The sequence below is a fragment of the Triturus cristatus genome, chromosome 10 (assembly GCF_964204655.1).
Source record: "Triturus cristatus chromosome 10, aTriCri1.1, whole genome shotgun sequence".
NCBI lineage: Eukaryota > Metazoa > Chordata > Amphibia > Caudata > Salamandridae > Triturus > Triturus cristatus.
In genome coordinates, this window is record NC_140593.1 from 344,531,495 (window position 1) to 344,553,411 (window position 21,917).

The following is a 21,917-nucleotide window of genomic DNA, read 5'->3' on the forward strand; positions in this document are numbered from 1 at the left end:
CAGTGCGGAGCAGGTTGAGGAGGCAGCTGTGTTCCGACCGCCGCTGTGTAACTCCATTTCATGCCCAGGCCACCCCTCTGGGGCACTGCTCCTTCACACAGCAGTCCACTGTGATGACAAGATGCAGCTGCCATTAACAAAGGGTGGTGGGGCTTTTGGGGTCGCGGGTGAAACAATATTACAATAAAATTTAAAACTTCCCTTTTGCTACCGCGGCCGGACGCCTTCAGGTCACGTTCGCCACATCTCTTCTTCCTGGGTCCCTCCAGCCCCTGGGACCCAGACTCCCATCCTGGGAGTGGTCTGAGCAGGCAGTGAAGAAACCCTGCTCAGACCAGTGAGTCTGTGAGTTTTCCCCAGTCCGGCTGCTCAATGCAGCTGAGCTGGAGAAAACCTAAGTGTGCGTGTGTGTTTTGGTCGGCCTGAGACAGCCGGCTAAAACACATATACGCACTTAGGGAGTGGAGTGCATGTAACACTCCTCCACCCCTCCCATGCCTAAGTCCTTTCCCAACACCTCTCCAGATCCGGCAAATGTAAAATAAAAAGATGCAAGAGCATCTTTTTATTTTACATTTGCTGGCTCTGAGCCAAGCAGTGGGGCGACACTCCTCCGCCATTGTGGAGGAGCCGCTACAGGTCATTACATGTTTCACACTGCCCAGTGCACCACAGCAGGTCAACAAAAGGGGAACTGGTTAAAAGCTCCGACATTAGGCAGCCATGGCTGCTCCTACAACAGGAAATCTTTTTAAAAGTCTGAAATTGCTATCCTAACGACCCCATAGAAATGTATTTTAAACTTTCTATCACTGTCTCCAGAAGGCGTCTTTTCAAGTAAAGACTTATGCCCTGTTCGCAGCATGGTTTCAGGAAGCTTCATAGTACGGAATCTGCCCTGACTATGGTAGTGGATAACATCCGGCGTAAAGTCGATCTGGGTCAGTCTACGATCCTTGTTCTGCTGGATCTGACTGCAGCATTTGACACCCTGTCTCCCTCCACCCTTACATCTCGGCTGAGGGAGGCAGGGGTTGCAGGACAGGCCCTCAGCCTTCTGGACTCCTTCTTGCACCAGAGAGAGCAAAGAGTTCTGCTGGGGGATTACCTCTCCCCTGCTAAATCTTTGCAATGTGGAGTGCCACAGGGTTCGGCCTTGAGCCCTACCCTATTTAATCTGTATGTGGCCCCCCTTGCAAGATTAGTAAGATCGCAGGGGATGGAGGTGGTATCCTATGCAGATGACACTCAGATTATGGTGTCCCTTAACCATTCTCTGAGTGTCTCTGCTGCGAACTTTAGGGCCTGCATGCAAATGGTGGCTGAGTGGATGGTGCTCAACTCCTTAAAACTCAATGCCGACAAAACGGAGGTCCTTGTGTTCGGCAAAGAGCAAAACATCTGGTCCAATGAATGGTGGCCTCCTTCCTTAGGAACTTGTCCTATTCCTTCCTCCACGGCTAGGAATCTCGGGGTCATTTTTGACACCTCACTTGCCATGAATAGCCAGACCAACAGAACTGTGGCTACTTGCTGGGGAATCATTAAAGTCCTAAAACGCATTATTCATTACCTGTCCCCGCAGGCACGAAAACAGACAGTCACGGCCCTCGTGGGCACGAGATTAGATTACTGCAATGCACTATATGCGGAGTCTAATAATTATTTGATACAACGCCTGCAGGTAGTACAGAACGCTGCCGCTAGATTTGTCCTAGCACTCCCCAGGGACTCTTCTGCGACGACGGCCAGGAGGAACCTGCATTGGCTCCCTATCAGATTCAGAATTTCCTTCAAGCTCCTCTGTCTCACATACAGAGCCCTGCAGGCTGGCCCCTCAAATGCATTGGGGTCTCTGCTTATTCGATATGTTCCTGGCCGGACCTTGCGTTCTGCAGACGCTAACAAGCTTGTGGTCCCCCGCTCTAAAAAATCTAGATGGGGGAGCAGAGCCTTCTCCACCGTTGCGCCTCTACTCTGGAATGGCCTTCCTCTAGAGATTAAAGCGCTTCCCTCTTTGGCCTTATTTAGGAAAGCGTTAAAAACTTGGTTTTTTATAAAGGCATACCAATAAGTTCTCATGTGTTCTTCCAGTCAGCTTTTATGCTAGGCGCCTTGACGCCCATTGGGCTAAGTCTGCGCGTTACAAGTTCCGTTTCATTCATTCATTCTGTTCCCGCTTGTTGTAGTATAGCAGCAGTATGATAACTGGCATCACAGTTATGTTTATCATCTGTGTGGGTTAATTCTGCTGCCTTAGCAGTCATGGTCTATTCGCAGCAGTACCAGTGTTGTTTCGAGATTGCAGCAGATCTGCAACATGTGGGCAACATAAATGGAACATTCAGTGACACCGGCATACTTGTGCAGATCCCAGGCAGGCTGGCACCTTCAGCATCATATTATTAGAAACACGACATGCTGTGAGATTTAATGTGAGTATGCTGGCTTATGATGGCTGCGGCCTGGCATACAGCAGTCGCTTTTCAAGCGGTATATTTACTCCCTGCCTCACAAATGTTAACATGTTAATAACTTGGACAAGTGCAATGATTGGCGATTTCCTTTTTTCCAATGGGCAGTGCCACACGGTATCAGCTAGACTCTACTCTGTTGTGGAAACAGATATTTGATTGTTGTGCAGACAATTCTGTTAGGCACATACATTAATCACTCAACAGAGAAATGATGCTCTTCTGTATGGTGTCAGTACATGAACTATTGGAATATTTGATAAATTCCTTTAGAACAGCATATTAAAATAATCGAGAGCTATTCACAAAGGCATTTGGAATACGTAAAGCACTGCTCTTATGGTTGTCTTATTTACTCTAACCTGTCTGTGTGAATTGGGCCCAAAACATCTAGAGTGAGAATATTCAGGGAATAATTCACATACAGTTACTGCAAATAGAACGGACCTTGCCCTCTTTGCACTTTTACTACTAGTGAGCGGGATATTTCTAGGCCCATTCACAAAAGCATGTAAAAGAGTATGCCTTTGGTATGTCTTTGGTACTACTTCCCTTACTCATAAATGCTTTTGTGATTCAGCCCCATAGCTGTTAAGCCAAGTGAAAACTTGTATTGTAAAACTTACCCCATGGCCAGATGTTTTCAAAATACTCTTGGGGGATTCTTTCTTTAACCCACCTGAAAAAGCAGGAACACTCTACCCTCCGTTTGCCTGCTCCACGTTCCATATTCTATGGAACGCGGAACATGCACGAGGAGGCATAACAATAAGGTACAAATCATAACATAACAAAGGCGCCCCTGGTTTGCTTGCGGCATTCGCTTGCTGGATGCTGTAGAGTGCTGAGTGTCGAGCCACTGCTTCCTTCCTGTCTCAGAGTTTACCAGCCTTTATCGCATTAAGGTAAAGATTGTAATTGCAGAACTGTACTGCCTGTAGCTTTCGATGAAAGTTGTTAAGAATATTATTAATACTCTGATCTTTCCATATAGATTTTTAAGGAGGAGAAATACTTGAAAGATGCCATTGAATGCAGTGACGTAATTTGGCAGCGGGGCCTGCTGAGGAAAGGATACGGAATTTGCCATGGAACTGCTGGCAATGGATATGCCTTCCTGTCTCTTTATCATTTAACCCAGGACAAAAAGTACCTCTATAGAGCTTGCAAGGTAAAACATTTATACAGTTTATACAGTTTGTGTGGGGGTGTTACATGGAAACATTGTTGACACAATCCCTTAACAACAGTGTATTTACTTGTATATTTTTCACTTTCATTTTGGTGACATCATATTTTCTTTCTCTGGTTTCGCTGTTTGGTTGTTAAAATTAAACATGTCTTCATCTTGCCTTTACTCAATATTTACGTTACAAAACACTTTTTACGTTTTGGGTGTAGTGACGCTTGGGGAAAGATGTCTTGGAGGAAGAGATGGACCCCTCGGCAGGAAGTAGCAGCTAGCTCCATCACAAAACCTTCCATTGTAAGAGTATGCTCGTTTGCACATTGCTGTAAGGAGGGCGGATCTGTCCAATTCAGTATTCAAATCTTGCCTCTACTGGAGGTCCTGGCTGGCGATAGTGTAACTACATTGATGAACGTTTTCCATTCATCCGGTCCCGGTCTACAGATGACTGTCTAGCATCCTGGTGCGGAAAAGTTTTTTTTAATTTACCCGTAACTTACAATAGAGGTCTCAAGCTCCGTACCAAAATCTTCTTCTCTGCAATGCATTATTGCCACCATTTTAGAATGGAGCATCAATTAAAATCATATCTCTTCATTCAAATTAGTAAATCAGATACATTCATTTACAGAAAAATCAAGAAAAGTATGGTTAGAGTCAATTAAGTAAATTACAGTATGTTCCATAAAGGAATGTAATCCCTACTCTACTGTAAGTGGATCCTAACCTACCAAAACCTATAAAGAGCCCTTTCGGAAAAGAGCAAGATTTAAATGAGCATTGAAACAGAATCAGATTGAAGTCGAACTCCTCATGAAGAGTAGTTCCAGAAACTCGTCAGTCTCTTCTCGCAAAACAGCATCAGCAGTTATAACTGTTCAAAGTTAAGCTAAGAAAATAGTTACAGGAGTAGCCATAATCATTAAAGAAAATAGACACCCGCAAAGTAGTTGGTGACAGAAATCACCGTCAGCAGTAGCTCTCAGTGAAAAGGGTGACAAAAAAGGAATGGTCGCAGAAAAATTGCCTGGACCAGACTGGACAGCACTGACTTAATTCTAACTAGGAACACATATATTATAAAACACATATATAACAATCTATACTGATGTTAGGTCATCTTAAGCCAATCAGGAAGGATCGTCCGATGGTCTTCTGCTTCTTCCTTCATTCCCACGGTAAACGTATGAAGTCAGCAAGGTGCTATACACAAGTGTCAACTTAGTTGCTAAACATTTATCTACAGCTTCACTCTGAGTTTCCACGGGAATCCTGCAGTCTAAACTATTAGCTATTCAGTATTCCACTGCGCAACAATGAACATTTCTAAAGGCAGAAACATTCTAGTTGTAACCTACGAGATTAAGTCATGAGATTCACGTCTTCATTTAAGTATTAGTGTTTTAATACACTATTCAGTGTTCTGAATGTGTGGTATCTAGAAAACCAACTAAAAATGATGTGTATATTGGGCTTAGGAAAAGAAGAAATACATTTTTCAAGACAGCACATCCTACAGAGATGACCCGTTTAAGCAAGTAAAGTGTGAATCATTTATCAAATAATATTGCATAGTTCCGCATTGCCTAAGAGTATTTATTTATTAAAGAAGAAAATTAACTGAAAGATAGAAAATGGTAGAGGCCTAGTCTGGCCTAGTAGTGTAATTACAATAGAAATTAATGCTTACTGCAAAAATCATGTTACACTTTAATTTTGTAAGTTTAAGAAAAAGGCACAATTTCCTACATTTCATTCTATTCAGCATTTTCGTGTTAATGTCTAGTGTAAATCATGGCACTTATTTTAAACCAACTTCTCCTGCTCTATCACTGGCAATGCAAGGGGCCTTGTCTAGGAACATCTAATGAGTGATTATCAACCAGAGAATGTCCTCTTGCTGCACCAAGGTGACCATGAGGTGTATGGTACAGAAGAGCACTAATATATAGCTAGTTCTCTACACAGGTGCATTGCAGCTGCATGGAAGGCAGGTTTGCCAATCTACGTCTATGGTGGCTGAGCTACTGAACTAGACATTTAGATACACTTGCTTCCCTCAGACTCAGTGGGGGAAAAGGTGAAAGGCATAAGAAAAGGACAAAGAATAGGGACAAATAGTGAACTGGAGGAATGCATCCATTGTCCATTATTGTTATTCTTCTTGACTTGTGATGTAGTCCATCTCCCAGCCTCACACCACCATCTATGCAAGCGCCAGCCCTCCCTGCCAACCGTAGGAAAAGTTACAACTCTAGGATGTAACTTTATCCTCATATTGTGGAGCAAACTTCACTGTATTCTTGCCTGCCCATTTCAGGACAGGATTCAGTCTGCCCTATTAATTACAGGGCGAGGGGAAAGAAATATACCCCTGAGGCTATATATACATATATTAAGCTACCCTTGTTAAGCAATTTGGAAGAGATGGACCCCTCGGCAGGAAGTAGCAGCTAGCTCCATCACAAAACCTTCCATTGTAAGAGTATGCTCGTTTGCACATTGCTGTAAGGAGGGCGGATCTGTCCAATTCAGTATTCAAATCTTGCCTCTATTGGAGGTCCTGGCTGGCGATAGTGTAACTACATTGATGAACGTTTTCCATTCATCCGGTCCCGGTCTACAGATGACTGTCTAGCATCCTGGTGCGGAAAAGTTTTTTTTAATTTACCCGTAACTTACAATAGAGGTCTCAAGCTCCGTACCAAAATCTTCTTCTCTGCAATGCATTATTGCCACCATTTTAGAATGGAGCATCAATTAAAATCATATCTCTTCATTCAAATTAGTAAATCAGATACATTCATTTACAGAAAAATCAAGAAAAGTATGGTTAGAGTCAATTAAGTAAATTACAGTATGTTCCATAAAGGAATGTAATCCCTACTCTACTGTAAGTGGATCCTAACCTACCAAAACCTATAAAGAGCCCTTTCGGAAAAGAGCAAGATTTAAATGAGCATTGAAACAGAATCAGATTGAAGTCGAACTCCTCATGAAGAGTAGTTCCAGAAACTCGTCAGTCTCTTCTCGCAAAACAGCATCAGCAGTTATAACTGTTCAAAGTTAAGCTAAGAAAATAGTTACAGGAGTAGCCATAATCATTAAAGAAAATAGACACCCGCAAAGTAGTTGGTGACAGAAATCACCGTCAGCAGTAGCTCTCAGTGAAAAGGGTGACAAAAAAGGAATGGTCGCAGAAAAATTGCCTGGACCAGACTGGACAGCACTGACTTAATTCTAACTAGGAACACATATATTATAAAACACATATATAACAATCTATACTGATGTTAGGTCATCTTAAGCCAATCAGGAAGGATCGTCCGATGGTCTTCTGCTTCTTCCTTCATTCCCACGGTAAACGTATGAAGTCAGCAAGGTGCTATACACAAGTGTCAACTTAGTTGCTAAACATTTATCTACAGCTTCACTCTGAGTTTCCACGGGAATCCTGCAGTCTAAACTATTAGCTATTCAGTATTCCACTGCGCAACAATGAACATTTCTAAAGGCAGAAACATTCTAGTTGTAACCTACGAGATTAAGTCATGAGATTCACGTCTTCATTTAAGTATTAGTGTTTTAATACACTATTCAGTGTTCTGAATGTGTGGTATCTAGAAAACCAACTAAAAATGATGTGTATATTGGGCTTAGGAAAAGAAGAAATACATTTTTCAAGACAGCACATCCTACAGAGATGACCCGTTTAAGCAAGTAAAGTGTGAATCATTTATCAAATAATATTGCATAGTTCCGCATTGCCTAAGAGTATTTATTTATTAAAGAAGAAAATTAACTGAAAGATAGAAAATGGTAGAGGCCTAGTAGTGTAATTACAATAGAAATTAATGCTTACTGCAAAAATCATGTTACACTTTAATTTTGTAAGTTTAAGAAAAAGGCACAATTTCCTACATTTCATTCTATTCAGCATTTTCGTGTTAATGTCTAGTGTAAATCATGGCACTTATTTTAAACCAACTTCTCCTGCTCTATCACTGGCAATGCAAGGGGCCTTGTCTAGGAACATCTAATGAGTGATTATCAACCAGAGAATGTCCTCTTGCTGCACCAAGGTGACCATGAGGTGTATGGTACAGAAGAGCACTAATATATAGCTAGTTCTCTACACAGGTGCATTGCAGCTGCATGGAAGGCAGGTTTGCCAATCTACGTCTATGGTGGCTGAGCTACTGAACTAGACATTTAGATACACTTGCTTCCCTCAGACTCAGTGGGGGAAAAGGTGAAAGGCATAAGAAAAGGACAAAGAATAGGGACAAATAGTGAACTGGAGGAATGCATCCATTGTCCATTATTGTTATTCTTCTTGACTTGTGATGTAGTCCATCTCCCAGCCTCACACCACCATCTATGCAAGCGCCAGCCCTCCCTGCCAACCGTAGGAAAAGTTACAACTCTAGGATGTAACTTTATCCTCATATTGTGGAGCAAACTTCACTGTATTCTTGCCTGCCCATTTCAGGACAGGATTCAGTCTGCCCTATTAATTACAGGGCGAGGGGAAAGAAATATACCCCTGAGGCTATATATACATATATTAAGCTACCCTTGTTAAGCAATTTGTTGTGTCAGTGTTAGATTCAGTGATTGCTAAAAAAAGTAGTTTCATTTCTCATTCTCGCACACATATTAAGTCTCCTAGTATGGTGGACGCAACACACATACACCCCCCCTCTCCCTCCCACGCTCTTTCTCTCTGATTTTAATCAAGTCAACATTTGGACTGAAGAGGCAGCAGTTGCAGCAGCATTGAGCTGCTTTGAAAAATTGCACATTATCACAAAATGCCACTCCATACCTCCCCATCACTAGGAGCATAGTGGGCCGCTCATTTGGCAACTTATGGTATATATTAAAGTTTTCTATTATTTGTGAATACGAACGTTTTTCCCTCGTTTAGCATTTAACAGTTTTCAGCATACATTGCTCTGCAGTGAGGCACTGCTGTGACTTCATTTATATAGAAAGGCATTTCTGCCAAACTTGCCAGAAGGATGTTATGCTAGGGTCAAAGCCAGACATGGTGCATTGTGGTACTGTACAAACATCTGATGGATCTTTGCGGTGAAAATCATGGATGGTGAAACGTGTGGTTCAGAGGAGACATTGCCGTTACAACTCGTTATTGGAGCTTGGAATTATTGGGTTTAGTTGCAGATGCTTTAGAGACACATAATATTCGGTTCATTGTGCGTCGCACCAAGCGGCGTACATCACTATTGCTTGAAAGGCAGCTGCCAGTTGCTGGATATACAGCCTACTGATGCTATTGTAGATGTATTATGAGCAAGAGCTGATACTAGTGTGATAAATTAGCACTTAGGGCCTCATTTAGAGTTTGATGGGGGTCATCCAGCGGGATGGCAGAAGTCATTACCATCCACCAGGTTGACGGAGGTCATCACGCCATAGTTGGAGATCTCAACCGGCTAGGCAGCAGTCTCTGTGCCCTTAGAAAAATCACAGCGGTTCCTCCGAAGGCACTAAAGGTTTGCTGAGCGGCTGCCATGTTTTATGCTGCAGATCAGAAAACGTTTTTGATTAACAAAAATAAGCTCCCAAAGCTAGACTTTGTTTTTGTAAAAGAAAATACCATTGACCCTGACACTATGGGAGTTTTCTCCCAGGGCATTGGTGGCATTTTCATTTTTTCTGCTCTGCACCACCATACCTTTCGTAACATTCCTGTAAAGAAAAAAGTACATCAGACCATCTGCTCCAAATAGAGCGAAAAGGTCTGAGGTTTTACAGTGATGACCCCAAAGTCGTCAGGCCATCGATGTAACTTCTGTCGTAAATAAAGTATTACGCACTCAGAATTTTTATATGTATCAATATGATCATGCATAAAGCAAGAGGCTGAGTCTGTGGTATCAGGTTCAAAAGGGCTTTATTCAAATAACTCGAGTTATAGGGAGAATAGTTCCATCACCACAAGGGATCAGGACGGGTCTGGGATTCCTCAATAATTCTCAATCTTTTATTCACAGAGTACAGTATATATACATTCAATATTATACGTAAGCAGGAGTGCTTCAGGCAGAGCAAGAGAGAATGAGATAAGAGCATGTGGGTGTGTAAGTAGGCGTGAAGGTGGGCGTCCATGTGGGCGTCCACTTGATGATCATAGGTGAATGTCATAGGTGGGTGGATACCTGGAGGGGGTTGCGTGATCAGCTGGAATTTTACTGGAACTTTGCCTTACTTGTGCTCAACTCGAGCATGACGTGTAACTGACGTGGGGAAGGGCTGTTGTGCAATCGGGGAGTCTGGAAGTGAGGCCTTCAGTGTCAGGACGACCAGCACATCTTGTATTATCTGATATCTAAAGTCTGGGGCAGGGACTGATTTGTGACATAGGTTGCCCATCACCAAGAGCCAATGTGGCATCTATTTCTTCATTCACTGCGTAGGCCTTACATGGGGGCTATGGGCTTTTCACTGACGTGAGCTTTGCAATCACACGAAAAGAGACAGAAAGGCTAGGCTCTCTCCTTGCAGACGGGTCGTGTTTATTCCTCCTTCTCCAGGCAGGAATGTGGTTCAGTAGGAGTAAGCAGATAACCGTGCTCAATACTGTCTCGGCACCTCGGACAGGGCCCCTTTGGCTGAGGCCCAAGTGTGCAAGGCCAAGGATACGCAGCTGCAGCTCTCAGAGCGTCTGAGGCCTGAAACCTCTTTTCGGCTCTGGCTGAGCCACAATAATGGGCTTTCATGAAATGACACGAGCACAGGAAAACATGATGCAAAACGTGTAGGCCTCAGTGCAGATTTGTCGTTTCTCTCATGGGAGACTGGATGATGGCAGGCCACGTTATAGCATAAGCATCACGATAGACAGGCCATGGAGGGGAAATGCATGGGATACATGCATGTGTACATAAAGCGTTGGGGGGGGGCACATAGGGGACACAATTTTTATTTCCTCATTCCCTCCTTGTCCCCTAGTGGACCCTTCATGTCACATCTATTCTCATGAGACAGTCAATCTGTTCTTGCAGCATTATTTTTCCATTTTCAATGCTCTGTAAATGGGGATGTGGAACACATGCAGTAGCACACAGACCGCAAACGGCCGGGCCACACTGCAGACATAGACAACAACTGAATATCATTAGTAGTATTAATCCACAGACGGTCAACACTTTCCATCCCCATGCCGATATTACTCCCCAGAGCCAACTGGACCAAGTCCACGTGCCTGGGTCTTGATGTATGCTTTGGGCAATCTTGTGGAGCCTTGTTATTGCTTTGTATACAGACGGTGCGTTATTAGGGATGAAAACGCAACAGCTGGAGCCAATGACCCTACAAGCCCCGCCACTATCCGCCAGGATGACGTCAAGAACAAGACGATTCTGAAGAACGACCATTCTCATAGCAGACTGTTCCTGGGTCAAGTTCCCCAGGGCTGATGCAGTCTCATTTACAACTGTTTCTAGAATCCTTGTTAACCTGCGGATAAGTTTACTATTCTGGACAGGACCTATGAAGAAAAAAAATCCTTTGTTGAAATCTGTATATTGCTCCCAAGCTGTCTCAGTCTGGTCAATGCCGGAGGCATCGAGCCCTCGTCTGTGTCTGATAAGTGCTAGTTGGAGATCTTGATGATAGTTCGATGGGGCCAAGAAAACGGGTGGTAAAAGAAAGGATATGTAGCACGTCCCACCCCAGTCTAAGGGCAGTTGCACATAGGCTGTCTGGCCACAAATAAAGTAGGTGTGTCGTGATGCTCTGAAATAGGACTTTCCTTTGTCTTTAAACACTATTATAGTATTACACTCGCTGTGCCCCAAATGTACTGAGCCTTCTTTTCTGACACACAAGTTCCCTTTTACTGGTAGGACTGTAATTGAGGATGGACCTAAATTGTGTATGGGCTTGACATTCAACACTATAAAGTCAAGGGTCGCATTTCCTTGCAGATACTCTTCATTTTCTAGATCTGTACCTTTGCTTTGGGGAAGACCTTCTTCATCTGGGAAACATGCTTCATTCATGACTTTATTCAAGTTACCCCATACCCAGTCGCCCCTACACTCCTTGTCTTGACATTCTTTGGCATCACCGTTGATGGATGTCATTAAGGCAAACCATGCTCCGCAAGAACCATTATGGGAGAATGGAAAAGGGAAAAGAGGCAACACTCCCTTCACCTTCTGATACGGGGGAAGTCGGCCACAGACCCAGCAGTCTGTAGCATTGCTAGTCTGATGTGAATGGTGCAGCATCTGAATAAAGGTATTGTTGCGTAAGGCAGGTCGATATGATAGCTCTTGGGATGGCAGATCACTAAATGTGTGCTTTATGGTATCATTAGTGGAGGAGTGTAAGAGTGAGGCAATAGGAGGAAAAATAGCATGTAGTATTAAGCTGATACATATTATCGTGATGCACAGAAGAAATAGAAAAATCAAAGTCACTATACATCTACCACGTAATATTTTACAGTATTTGCTTTTCATCTTGCTCTTTTTATCATTATTATTGTCCAAGATCTTATGCAAGCCAGAATACATGTTCAACCGCTTCACCACCTAGTGGACTTAATTGATCAAACGGGTTCTGACTTTTTAGATCTAAGTTTAGCTTTGTACTCCTGCTGGGGAGTCTCCTCTAGTAAAGGGGGCTCAAAGTCTGAAAAGTTTGTGTCCTTTTTAAAAGAATCGTTATTCCCGAAGTAGCGTTTACAATGATGAAGATGAACCCATCCTTTCCGTCCTTCGACTTTAACCCCTTCGCTGCTGCGGACATTCCGCTGCAGCGCTGGGGGGGCAGGGGGGCAGCGCGGTGGGCCTGTGCTCATGACGGAGCCGCTCCGTCATGAGCCACAGTTGAGCTGTGCTCATGACGGAACGGTTCCGTCATGACTCCGCCCATTTGCGTTGTCCCCCCGCACAGGCGGGGAAACAGCGCCGCGCAGGCGGAGCGGCCGCCAACGGGCGTGTCATGACGGAACCGTTCCGTCATGAGCACAGCTCAACCGTGGCTCATGACGGAACGGTTCCGTCATGAGCGGGGAAGGGGTTAACGGCTGTCCTCGTGGTTAATAACACTAACTTCGGCGCCCTCCACCTCGGCTCAAGAGGGCTTGATCTATCAAAGTTCCTTATTAGGACATAATCCCCAGGAGCGACGGAGTGTTCCTTGACCTGGGTGTTGTCAGGGAAGGCGGCAGCAACCTGCGAACGACAAGAGAGTAGTGCAGACATCAAGGAAGCCAGGTAATCTGTCAGCATGTTACTATCAACATCAGTAATTTTTTTAGGCATTGGAGTGCCCCACATATTCGGTGGTCTACCAAAGACCACTTCATAGGGAGATAAGCCTGTTCTAGAATGGGCTATCATTCGCATGTAAAAGAGGGCAACCGGCAGGGCTACCATCCAATCTACACCTTTGTCTGCGCAAATCTTTGCTAGTTTTATCTTTAAGGTCTGATTGTGTCTTTCTACAAGGCCTGCTGCCTCAGGATGTCGTACACAATGGAACTTCCAGGTATACCCTAACAGAAGGGACACCTGTTTCATGAGTTCAGAGGAGAAAGGCTGACCGTTGTCGGAATATACGACACGCGGTAATCCATAACGGGGGAAAAACTCTCGCACCAATTGTCTGGCGGTAGTTACAGCAGTATAATCAGGGACTGGATAAGCTTCTGTCCACCTTGTCAGTGAACATACTACTACCAGGACATATTTGTAACCTGTACATCTGTCCATTTGGATATAATCCATTTGGAGGACTTCAAAAGGATGGTCAGGTGGATGGAATCCACCTTGTTCCATCGGAATGTCTTTACCTGGATTGAATTGGCAACAGATCATACATGTTCTGACCTTTTGTTTCGCTGCTGCACGCAGGTGCTTGTTGAACCAGATATTCTGTAAGCTGTCTAGCATTGCTTTCTCTCCTAAGTGTGCAGGACTATGTGCGGTATTTATGATCACTTGTACCATCGAATCAGGAAGAAACCATGTTGTTTTGCCCTTAGTCATCCAACCCTGATCAGTCAGTACCCCTCCTTGTTCCGACCATTTCTTTAATTCGTCTAGAGTAGCATGTGTCTGTATGTCTTGTACATCCCTGGAAGGATCCCTGACTGTCATGGCTTTGGTCATTGATGGTATCTGTGAGTTCGTCATGTCTAGTGGGGTCTGAGCTGTTTGTTTAGCAGTTCGGTCTGCCAGATCATTGCCTTGAGAAATGGTATCTGTGGCTTTAGTATGTGCTTTGCATTTCAGGATAGCTATGGCTGTTGGTAAATGTATCGCTTCCAGAAGGGCTTGTATAAGGGGGCCATGCTGTATCTTGGCCCCGTGAGAGGTCAAGAAACCTCTTTCTCTCCACAGTACTCCGAAATCATGAACTACCCCGAATGCGTATTGTGAATCGGTGTAAATGTTTACCCTCAAGTGCTTAGCTCTTATGCACGCTTGTGTCAGGGCGATGAGCTCTGCTGCTTGTGCTGACAGTATGTCTATTCTTTTAGTCTCTATGATTTCAGTAGCAGTGGTCACTGCATACGCTGCCACTAATTCCCCCGCCCCCGTCCTCATGCATGAGCCGTCAACATAGAGTGTTAGGTCAGGGTCTGGGAGTGCAACGTCTGTCAAGTCTTGTCTTGGTTTAGTCACGGTATGTATCACTTCAACACAGTCATGTGGGGAAACGTTTTCTGTATTGGAGGGCAAAAGAGTAGCAGGATTCAATATGTTGCATCGTCTGATCTCTATGTGTGGTTGAAATAACGTCAGCTCATAACCTGTCAGTCTCGCTACAGTCAGGTGTTGGGTTTGTGTTCGGTTCAAGAGAACCTCCACTGCGTGCGGTACTTGTACTGTCAAGGGGTGGCCCAGAACTATCGAGTCACTTTGTCTTATGGCTAAGGCTGTTGCTGCAACAGATTTTAGGCACGCAGGCAAAGCCTGTGCTACTGGGTCCAATGTACTAGAAAAATAAGCACAGGGCTTGTGTTTTCCTGCATGATCTTGTGTTAGGACAGATAGTGCTGTTCCATCTCGCTCTGTCACAAAAAGCATAAAAGATTTGTTGTAATCAGGGATCGCTAACACTGGTGCTTGACATAAAGCTCTTTTTAATTCTTCAAATGCCACAGCGTGTTCTTGTGTCCAAGGGAGGACATTAGTAGAAGCTGCCTCCTGTGTCGTCAACTGTATTAGGGGCTTGGCTATGTAAGCATACTGGGGAATCCACTGCCTACAATATGAAGTGAGGCCAATGAATGCACGTACCTCCTTTTGTGTCTTGGGCTGTGAAAGGCCAGAAATCAATTGAATACGTTCTGGTGTCAGTCGCCTACCCTCCTTGGATAGCAAGTGCCCAAGGTACGCCACTTGCTGTTCACAGAATTGTAGCTTCGAAGGGGACACTGTGTGCCCCTTGTCAGCCAGGAAGTGTAAAACCGTGAGTGATGTTTTTTCACAGTCAGTTTCCGATCTTGCAGTGATGAGAATGTCATCTACATACTGAATCAGTGCTGTAGTGGTAGGCATATGAATACTGTCCAGTTGTCGTTTGAGTGCCTGACTGTAGATGCTAGGACTTTCCGTGAAGCCCTGTGGTGCTCTTGTGAATCTGAAGCTGCGGCCTTTTAAACTGAAACCAAAAAGATATTGGCTGTCTGGATGTATTGGGATACTGAAAAATGCGTTCTTCAGATCGATAACTGTAAAGAACGTAGCCTTCGCATCAATAGCAGTCAATAATGAAGAAATGTCCGGGACCACAGGGTACTGTGGCACCACACATTTGTTTAATTCTCGCAGGTCCACAACTAATCTATAGACAGGTGTTGAATTGGGATCAGTTCGTTTAAGAATAGGAAGAACAGGTGAGTTGCATATGTTTGAATCCGTCTCTACCACCACCCCTTGTGCAATGAGTTCATCGATTATTCTCAGTAACCCTACTTCAGCCTCAGGTGGGATTTTGTATTGTCTAATCCGTGGCAGCACTACTCCTTCCTTGAGGGTGACCTGGTGTGGTGTAATGTTCATGAAACCTACGTCAGTCGGGCCTTGTGCCCATAGGTGCTGTGGTACATTTCGGAGCCTGATGTCAATATCTTTCATTACAAAATGTCCTTTGAAATCACGTAAATACAGTCGCACTCCTTCTGGCGAGCAACAGATAATTGCTCCCAGTTCCTTTAATGTCTTTATACCAAGTAAGTTTTCTGGACATGATTTAGTAAGCAGTAAGTCTGTTGTATGTATTAGTGGACCAACTCCTAAAGAGACTGGTTCTGAAACCTCATTAATAATAGGCTTTCCTGAAAAGCCCAGGGATATGCTCTTTGAGCCCGAAAGGGGTGCCCCTGGAACCTCGGAATGACTGATGGTAGTTCTACTCGCCCCGGTGTCAATCAAAAACTTTTTATCTTGTCCTAGTAAACGTGCATGTACATAGGGACCCTCTTGGTCCACATGAACTGGAATAAGGGGCAAGTCGAATTCCCTCTCTGGGCTGTTTCATGAATATGCTTGGTATTCTGGATAGTTAGTTTGAGCGTGCTCATACATTTGTGTTGTGGCGTGGGCTGGTGCAGGTGCATGGACAGGCGGTGGCGGCGGTGGAAACGTATCTGATGCCTGATGTGTGTTATTTTCCTTGGGAGGATAAGGACGTGGCTTTGTTTTACCTATAGCTATATTGTGTTTCAGGACTGCACATTCATTTACGAAGTGGCCTGGCTTCTTGCAATAATTACAGGTCCCACTAGTTTGTTTATTCTTGTTCGTGTTTGTGTTTGCCGGTGTCGATTGGGCCAGCAGCATCTTCATCTTTGTGTCTTTCATGCGTCTCTTCTCCTGGTCGTGTTCTTCTCTAATTCTGTTCTGGTGATATTGTAACATCTGTAACATTTGGGAAGGGCTGTTTGCTTGCCAAGTACTCTCAACCTTCAGTACCCTATACTTTACCTCTGGTAGGGAATTTTCTACTAGTTTGCTCACGAACAGATGGGGATATGAATCGCTACCGGGCTTAAGGCCACTATTGATAGTAAAACATTTCTCAAACCTAGAGTAAAAATCGCTAGTGTCCTCGTCTGGTTTCTGTTTACAGGCTGAAATAGCATCCCAGTCTTCTTTCTTAGTAACTAATAATTTAGGCAAAACTTGTACAAGGAGTTCAGGTAAGTCTTTAGCTCGGGGACCCAGACCAACCCCCGGGCCTCTTTCTTCTTCCTCTGTTTCCAACAGATCCCAGCTAATCTTTTTCTCTCCCACCTCCCAGTCCTTTCCTTTAAGCTTCTCGTAAATACCAGCAGGCAATAGTACTTTTAATAACTTTAGAATGTCAGCATATGTATATTCTCCTAAGCGGAGAATGTCTTTTAGTTCTCGGTGAAAACCCCCCGGGTCTTTATCATGGGAGGGCAACATTTTTTTCATTTCCAGTATCTCTAATTTTGACAAGGGGGTGTAGACATACACCCGTTGCAGAGCATTGTTAGCATCCTTTACAGGATGAACCTCTCGTAGGGGGTTCAGCTTGTCGTATAACTGTCCCTTATCCTGTGGTGGAGCGGGAAGCAGGGACCTAGTCACGTATACTATATATTTGTGTCGCTGATCCAGGATGACATTAATCAATTCAGTACCCATGTTCATCCACCTGTCTAGTATTATGTCGTCCAGCAACTTATACAATAGACCAGGACTAGAATATTGACTCTCATACAACGTAATCAAATGTTGGACCATGTAAACACCAGCTATGCGCTGTTCGTTTGGTGGGAGGCTCAAGAACGTCTGTGCTACGATATCATTATTATATGTATCATATTGGGATACCCACAGGGTGGCTGACCGTGCTAATTCATTTTCGGTCGGGGTGAGGGGCTGATCGTTACCTAACCATTTATTCACCGCTTTTTCGGTGATTTGGAATAAACTTTCAAGGGAATATTTTTCTTTTATAGCCGTTCCCTGTTTACGGTGATTGAGGCCCTTGGGCCTCTCGAACCGTCGGGCATGGCCCACATATAGTACTCTGTCTTTGTCCCCAGCTTCGTCATCAGAGGCTGACTCAGCCTTTTCGTCCGGTCCTGCTTTGTGTGAGGCTATTATTGCCTTTCGGATTTTGGCCAACATGTTGTCTGTCTGACCTGATTTATCATGCTGACCGGCATCTATGCGATCACTCCAACCAATATAACAACGGTCTACGTCCCCGTCCCCTTCGTCTTTTTCCCTGATCAGACAGTTAATCAGGAAGCGAAGGATATAGTTCTTAATAATTACTTTTCTATTTTGTATGGCTTCTGCTATGCACTCAGGACCTTCCCCTGTTCTTATGAATGTGTACATTTTCTTTAGATGTTTATCCATATCTGGTAATTTTTCCAAATCTGCGACTGCTCGTCTAAGCCTTAGTGAAAACACGAGCATTCTGCCCTTTCCTGGATCTGGATCATATATACATTCGGAGATGTCGACTTTTACTGTCGGCCCCCCTCCTGATGTTGTCCCGGATCCTCCCTCCCCGCCGTCCTCGAGCTCCTGGAGCTGGGATTGCGTTGGGGGTGCAGGGAAAGATCCGTCCACGTATGCTGGTGGGGATTCCTCTAGGTAGGTGTTAATAAACTTTTCGGATGCTGTTGGTTTTATTTTTCGGGGTACTTGCGGTGGCACTCTAATGGGTCTTTCTACTGGGGCCACTCTTGCTAGTTCCTCTGAAAGGACGGGATAAATACCAGCAACAACAGTATTTCTTTCTCTTTCAGTCTGTTCTCTTTTTACCCATTCCCCTTCCTCTTGTAATTTCTTTTCTTTGGCTTTTTCGGACTCCTGTTTACTTCTCTCTGCTTTGTGGAACTCTTTCTCTGTTCTTCTATGTGACTCCTTGCGCCAAAACTCAATGGCATCCTTCTGAGCAGGTCTACATTTTCTCTTCCATAGCTCTTCCTCTACCTTCATGATGCATTCCGCATCCCACGTTCCCGTGATAGGCCATCTATACTTTGTCTCTAAATCCTTCGTGTAATCCACCCATAGTTCTAAAAACAACACGGCATCTAAACCATGCTTACAGTACATGAAATGTCCAGGTGTGTCTCTAGGCGGAATGTTAACTGGTTCCTCTAGTACACCTTTTCTGGTACATATCTTACGCAGTTTCGAAAACAACGGCATGTTGGAATGTAACCGAAAACAAAAATCACAATGACACAATGACTCAAAAACAAAAATCACAATGAAACAAACTTACATAAAAACCTGACACATTCAAACCTAACTGAACCTGACTAGGACAATAACATTCATACAGTTATATCGGTGCACCTGAATACTTGGATTACTTTAATTCTTTAATACTTGATGCATGCTCTTGAATACTTGAAAACTTGAAAACATACCGGTCTCACAAGTGAGACACATCTTTACCGTGTTCATTAAATGAACCCGTCTTTATGCAACCCCCATGAAAACTCACCGGGAAGCAGAACTTGAAGGCCTCGGACACTTGACGCTGCGCAGGGAATGGCGTATCTTTGGTGGATCTCTAGAAACCTCGGACACAGCTCTCTCGCAGGGTGGGCTCTGGGTCGGGACGATCCGCAATCCTCACCGCCTCGTATGGATGCCTGGTCGCAGTCCGTCTCCTTCGTTGGCCTGAGGGAGTTGGCAGGAAAAACCCGCGACCTGTACACTTGAAGTCCGTCACGGCTGTGGAAGGGGGCAAAACTGGACCTTCATCTCCGGCGCGTGGGGAAGGAGATTTGTCCCTGTTCGGGCGCCATTAATGTCGTAAATAAAGTATTACGCACTCAGAATTTCTATATGTATCAATATGATCATGTATAAAGCAAGAGGCTGAGTCTGTGGTATCAGGTTCAAAAGGGCGTTATTCAAATAACTCGAGTTATAGGGAGAATAGTTCCATCACCACAAGGGATCAGGACGGGTCTGGGATTCCTCAATAATTCTCAATCTTTTATTCACAGAGTACAGTATATATACATTCAATATTATACGTAAGCAGGAGTGCTTCAGGCAGAGCAAGAGAGAATGAGATAAGAGCATGTGGGTGTGTAAGTAGGCGTGAAGGTGGGCGTCCATGTGGGCGTCCACTTGATGATCATAGGTGAATGTCATAGGTGGGTGGATACCTGGAGGGGGTTGCGTGATCAGCTGGAATTTTACTGGAACTTTGCCTTACTTGTGCTCAACTCGAGCATGACGTGTAACTGACGTGGGGAAGGGCTGCTGTGCAATCGGGGAGTCTGGAAGTGAGGCCTTCAGTGTCAGGACGACCAGCACATCTTGTATTATCTGATATCTAAAGTCTGGGGCAGGGACTGATTTGTGACATAGGTTGCCCATCACCAAGAGCCAATGTGGCATCTATTTCTTCATTCACTGCGTAGGCCTTACATGGGGGCTATGGGCTTTTCACTGACGTGAGCTTTGCAATCACACGAAAAGAGACAGAAAGGCTAGGCTCTCTCCTTGCAGACGGGTCGTGTTTATTCCTCCTTCTCCAGGCAGGAATGTGGTTCAGTAGGAGTAAGCAGATAACCGTGCTCAATACTGTTTCAGCACCTCGGACAGGGCCCCTTTGGCTGAGGCCCAAGTGTGCAAGGCTTAGGATACGCAGCTGCAGCTCTCAGAGCGTCTGAGGCCTGAAACCTCTTTACGGCTCTGGCTGAGCCACAATAATGGGCTTTCATGAAATGACACGAGTACAGGAAAACATGATGCAAAACGTGTAGGCCTCAGTGCAGATTTGTCGTTTCTCTCATGGGAGACTGAATGATGGCAGGCCACGTTATAGCATAAGCATCATGATAGACAGGCCATGGAGGGGAAATGCATGGGATACATGCATGTGTACATAAAGCGTTGGGGGGGGGCACATAGGGGACACAATTTTTATTTCCTCACTTCTAGTGCCAGTGGTGGCACTTCTGCAGAAACAAGACGGTCCATTTGATTCTAGAAGAGGCAGACCGTCAATATGGTGGACAGGCTACTCTGCCACGTGTATGCTGTCTGCCAAAATCTAAATCAGGTCCTTAGTCTTTCTAGCACAAATGAGGCAGGACTGGTTACTTGTTGGTCTAGCTAAAAAGGCATCCTTTGGAAAACAGTGAAGGTCATCAGATGACAGCAGAGTAGGCAGTCATAGGCTTCCTTGCGGGAAGACAGTGTTGACAAGAAACTGTATTTGTGTGGTGTTAGGTAAGATGTGGGGGTTTACCAGGTGCTGGCAGTTCTACTCTTCTATAGTTTTGCATGTTGTTGTGTTCTTTCTGCGTTTGTACTGATGGCTGTTGACTGTACAAGGAAACATTTTCTACCTGAGGGTATTTGTGCTACTGCGATGTCAAGTTATGTCAACAAGTTCTTATGTTTACGGATTTACATCAGGGGCACGCATGGAGAACAGTAGTTCAGAATTTCTCACCTTAAAAATTTTAATTATGACTAACAATTATCTATAACTTTGGTTCTGTACCTCCACTTTAAGCAAAGCTTGCAGCAGATGGCGTGAAATGTAAATGTATGTGCATGTCTGCTGTAGGTAAGGACGTGCAGCATACTTGACTGTGGTGCGCTATGAGGTTTAGTGTATTTTGCAGAGAAGGACATGATGTTCTTTAGGTAAGGATGTGCAGCATACTTGACTGTGGTGCGCTACAAGGTTTAGTGTGTTTTTGCAGAGAAGGACATGATGTTATAATTTGGTGAACTATTAAGTGCTCAAATGTGGGATGATGGCTTCCGATTCATATGGAATTAGTGCATCTTTGATCAATTAATATAGCTAAATAACAGCAAGAACAGAAAATGTTTTAGAATTATAATTTAATAATGATTAAAAAAAAAATCACACCTTTAGACCACTTTTACTTCTTGGTTAAGACATTAGGTTAATGTAGTGATTTCAGGAGTGCACCTGGTTTATTGGTATCCATACCATACATAGATATGTGCAAGACATAACGTTTTTAAATCATTTTCACAGTTTAATTTAGGTATGTTCCTTTGTGACTTTTCTCCAGACATGTTATCCCAAGTTCTGTTGGAGTTTGGAGTAAACTGTAATTGCACTTCCACTTACATAAATTGGAACTGGTGATTCTGCATCACACAAAACTCAAAATCTCTTGTGGTAATGTTTTTATGACAAGATGGCTTTGCTTTTCTTTAGAAACGTTATTTCAGTGTCTTTTTCTTGGCTTGTTTAGCTCA

General features: G+C 44.1%; 1 protein-coding gene across 1 annotated transcript in view; it reads left to right on the forward strand.

Moving 5' to 3' along the window:
- The window catches only part of LANCL2 (LanC like glutathione S-transferase 2), a 293,571-nt gene that overhangs the window by 190,314 nt on the left and 81,340 nt on the right, over window positions 1-21,917 (forward strand). The window contains exon 7 of the mRNA XM_085631554.1: window positions 3,469-3,645. Within this exon, the coding sequence (XP_085487680.1) occupies window positions 3,469-3,645 (177 nt within the window). The remainder of the gene's footprint in view (window positions 1-3,468; window positions 3,646-21,917) is intronic.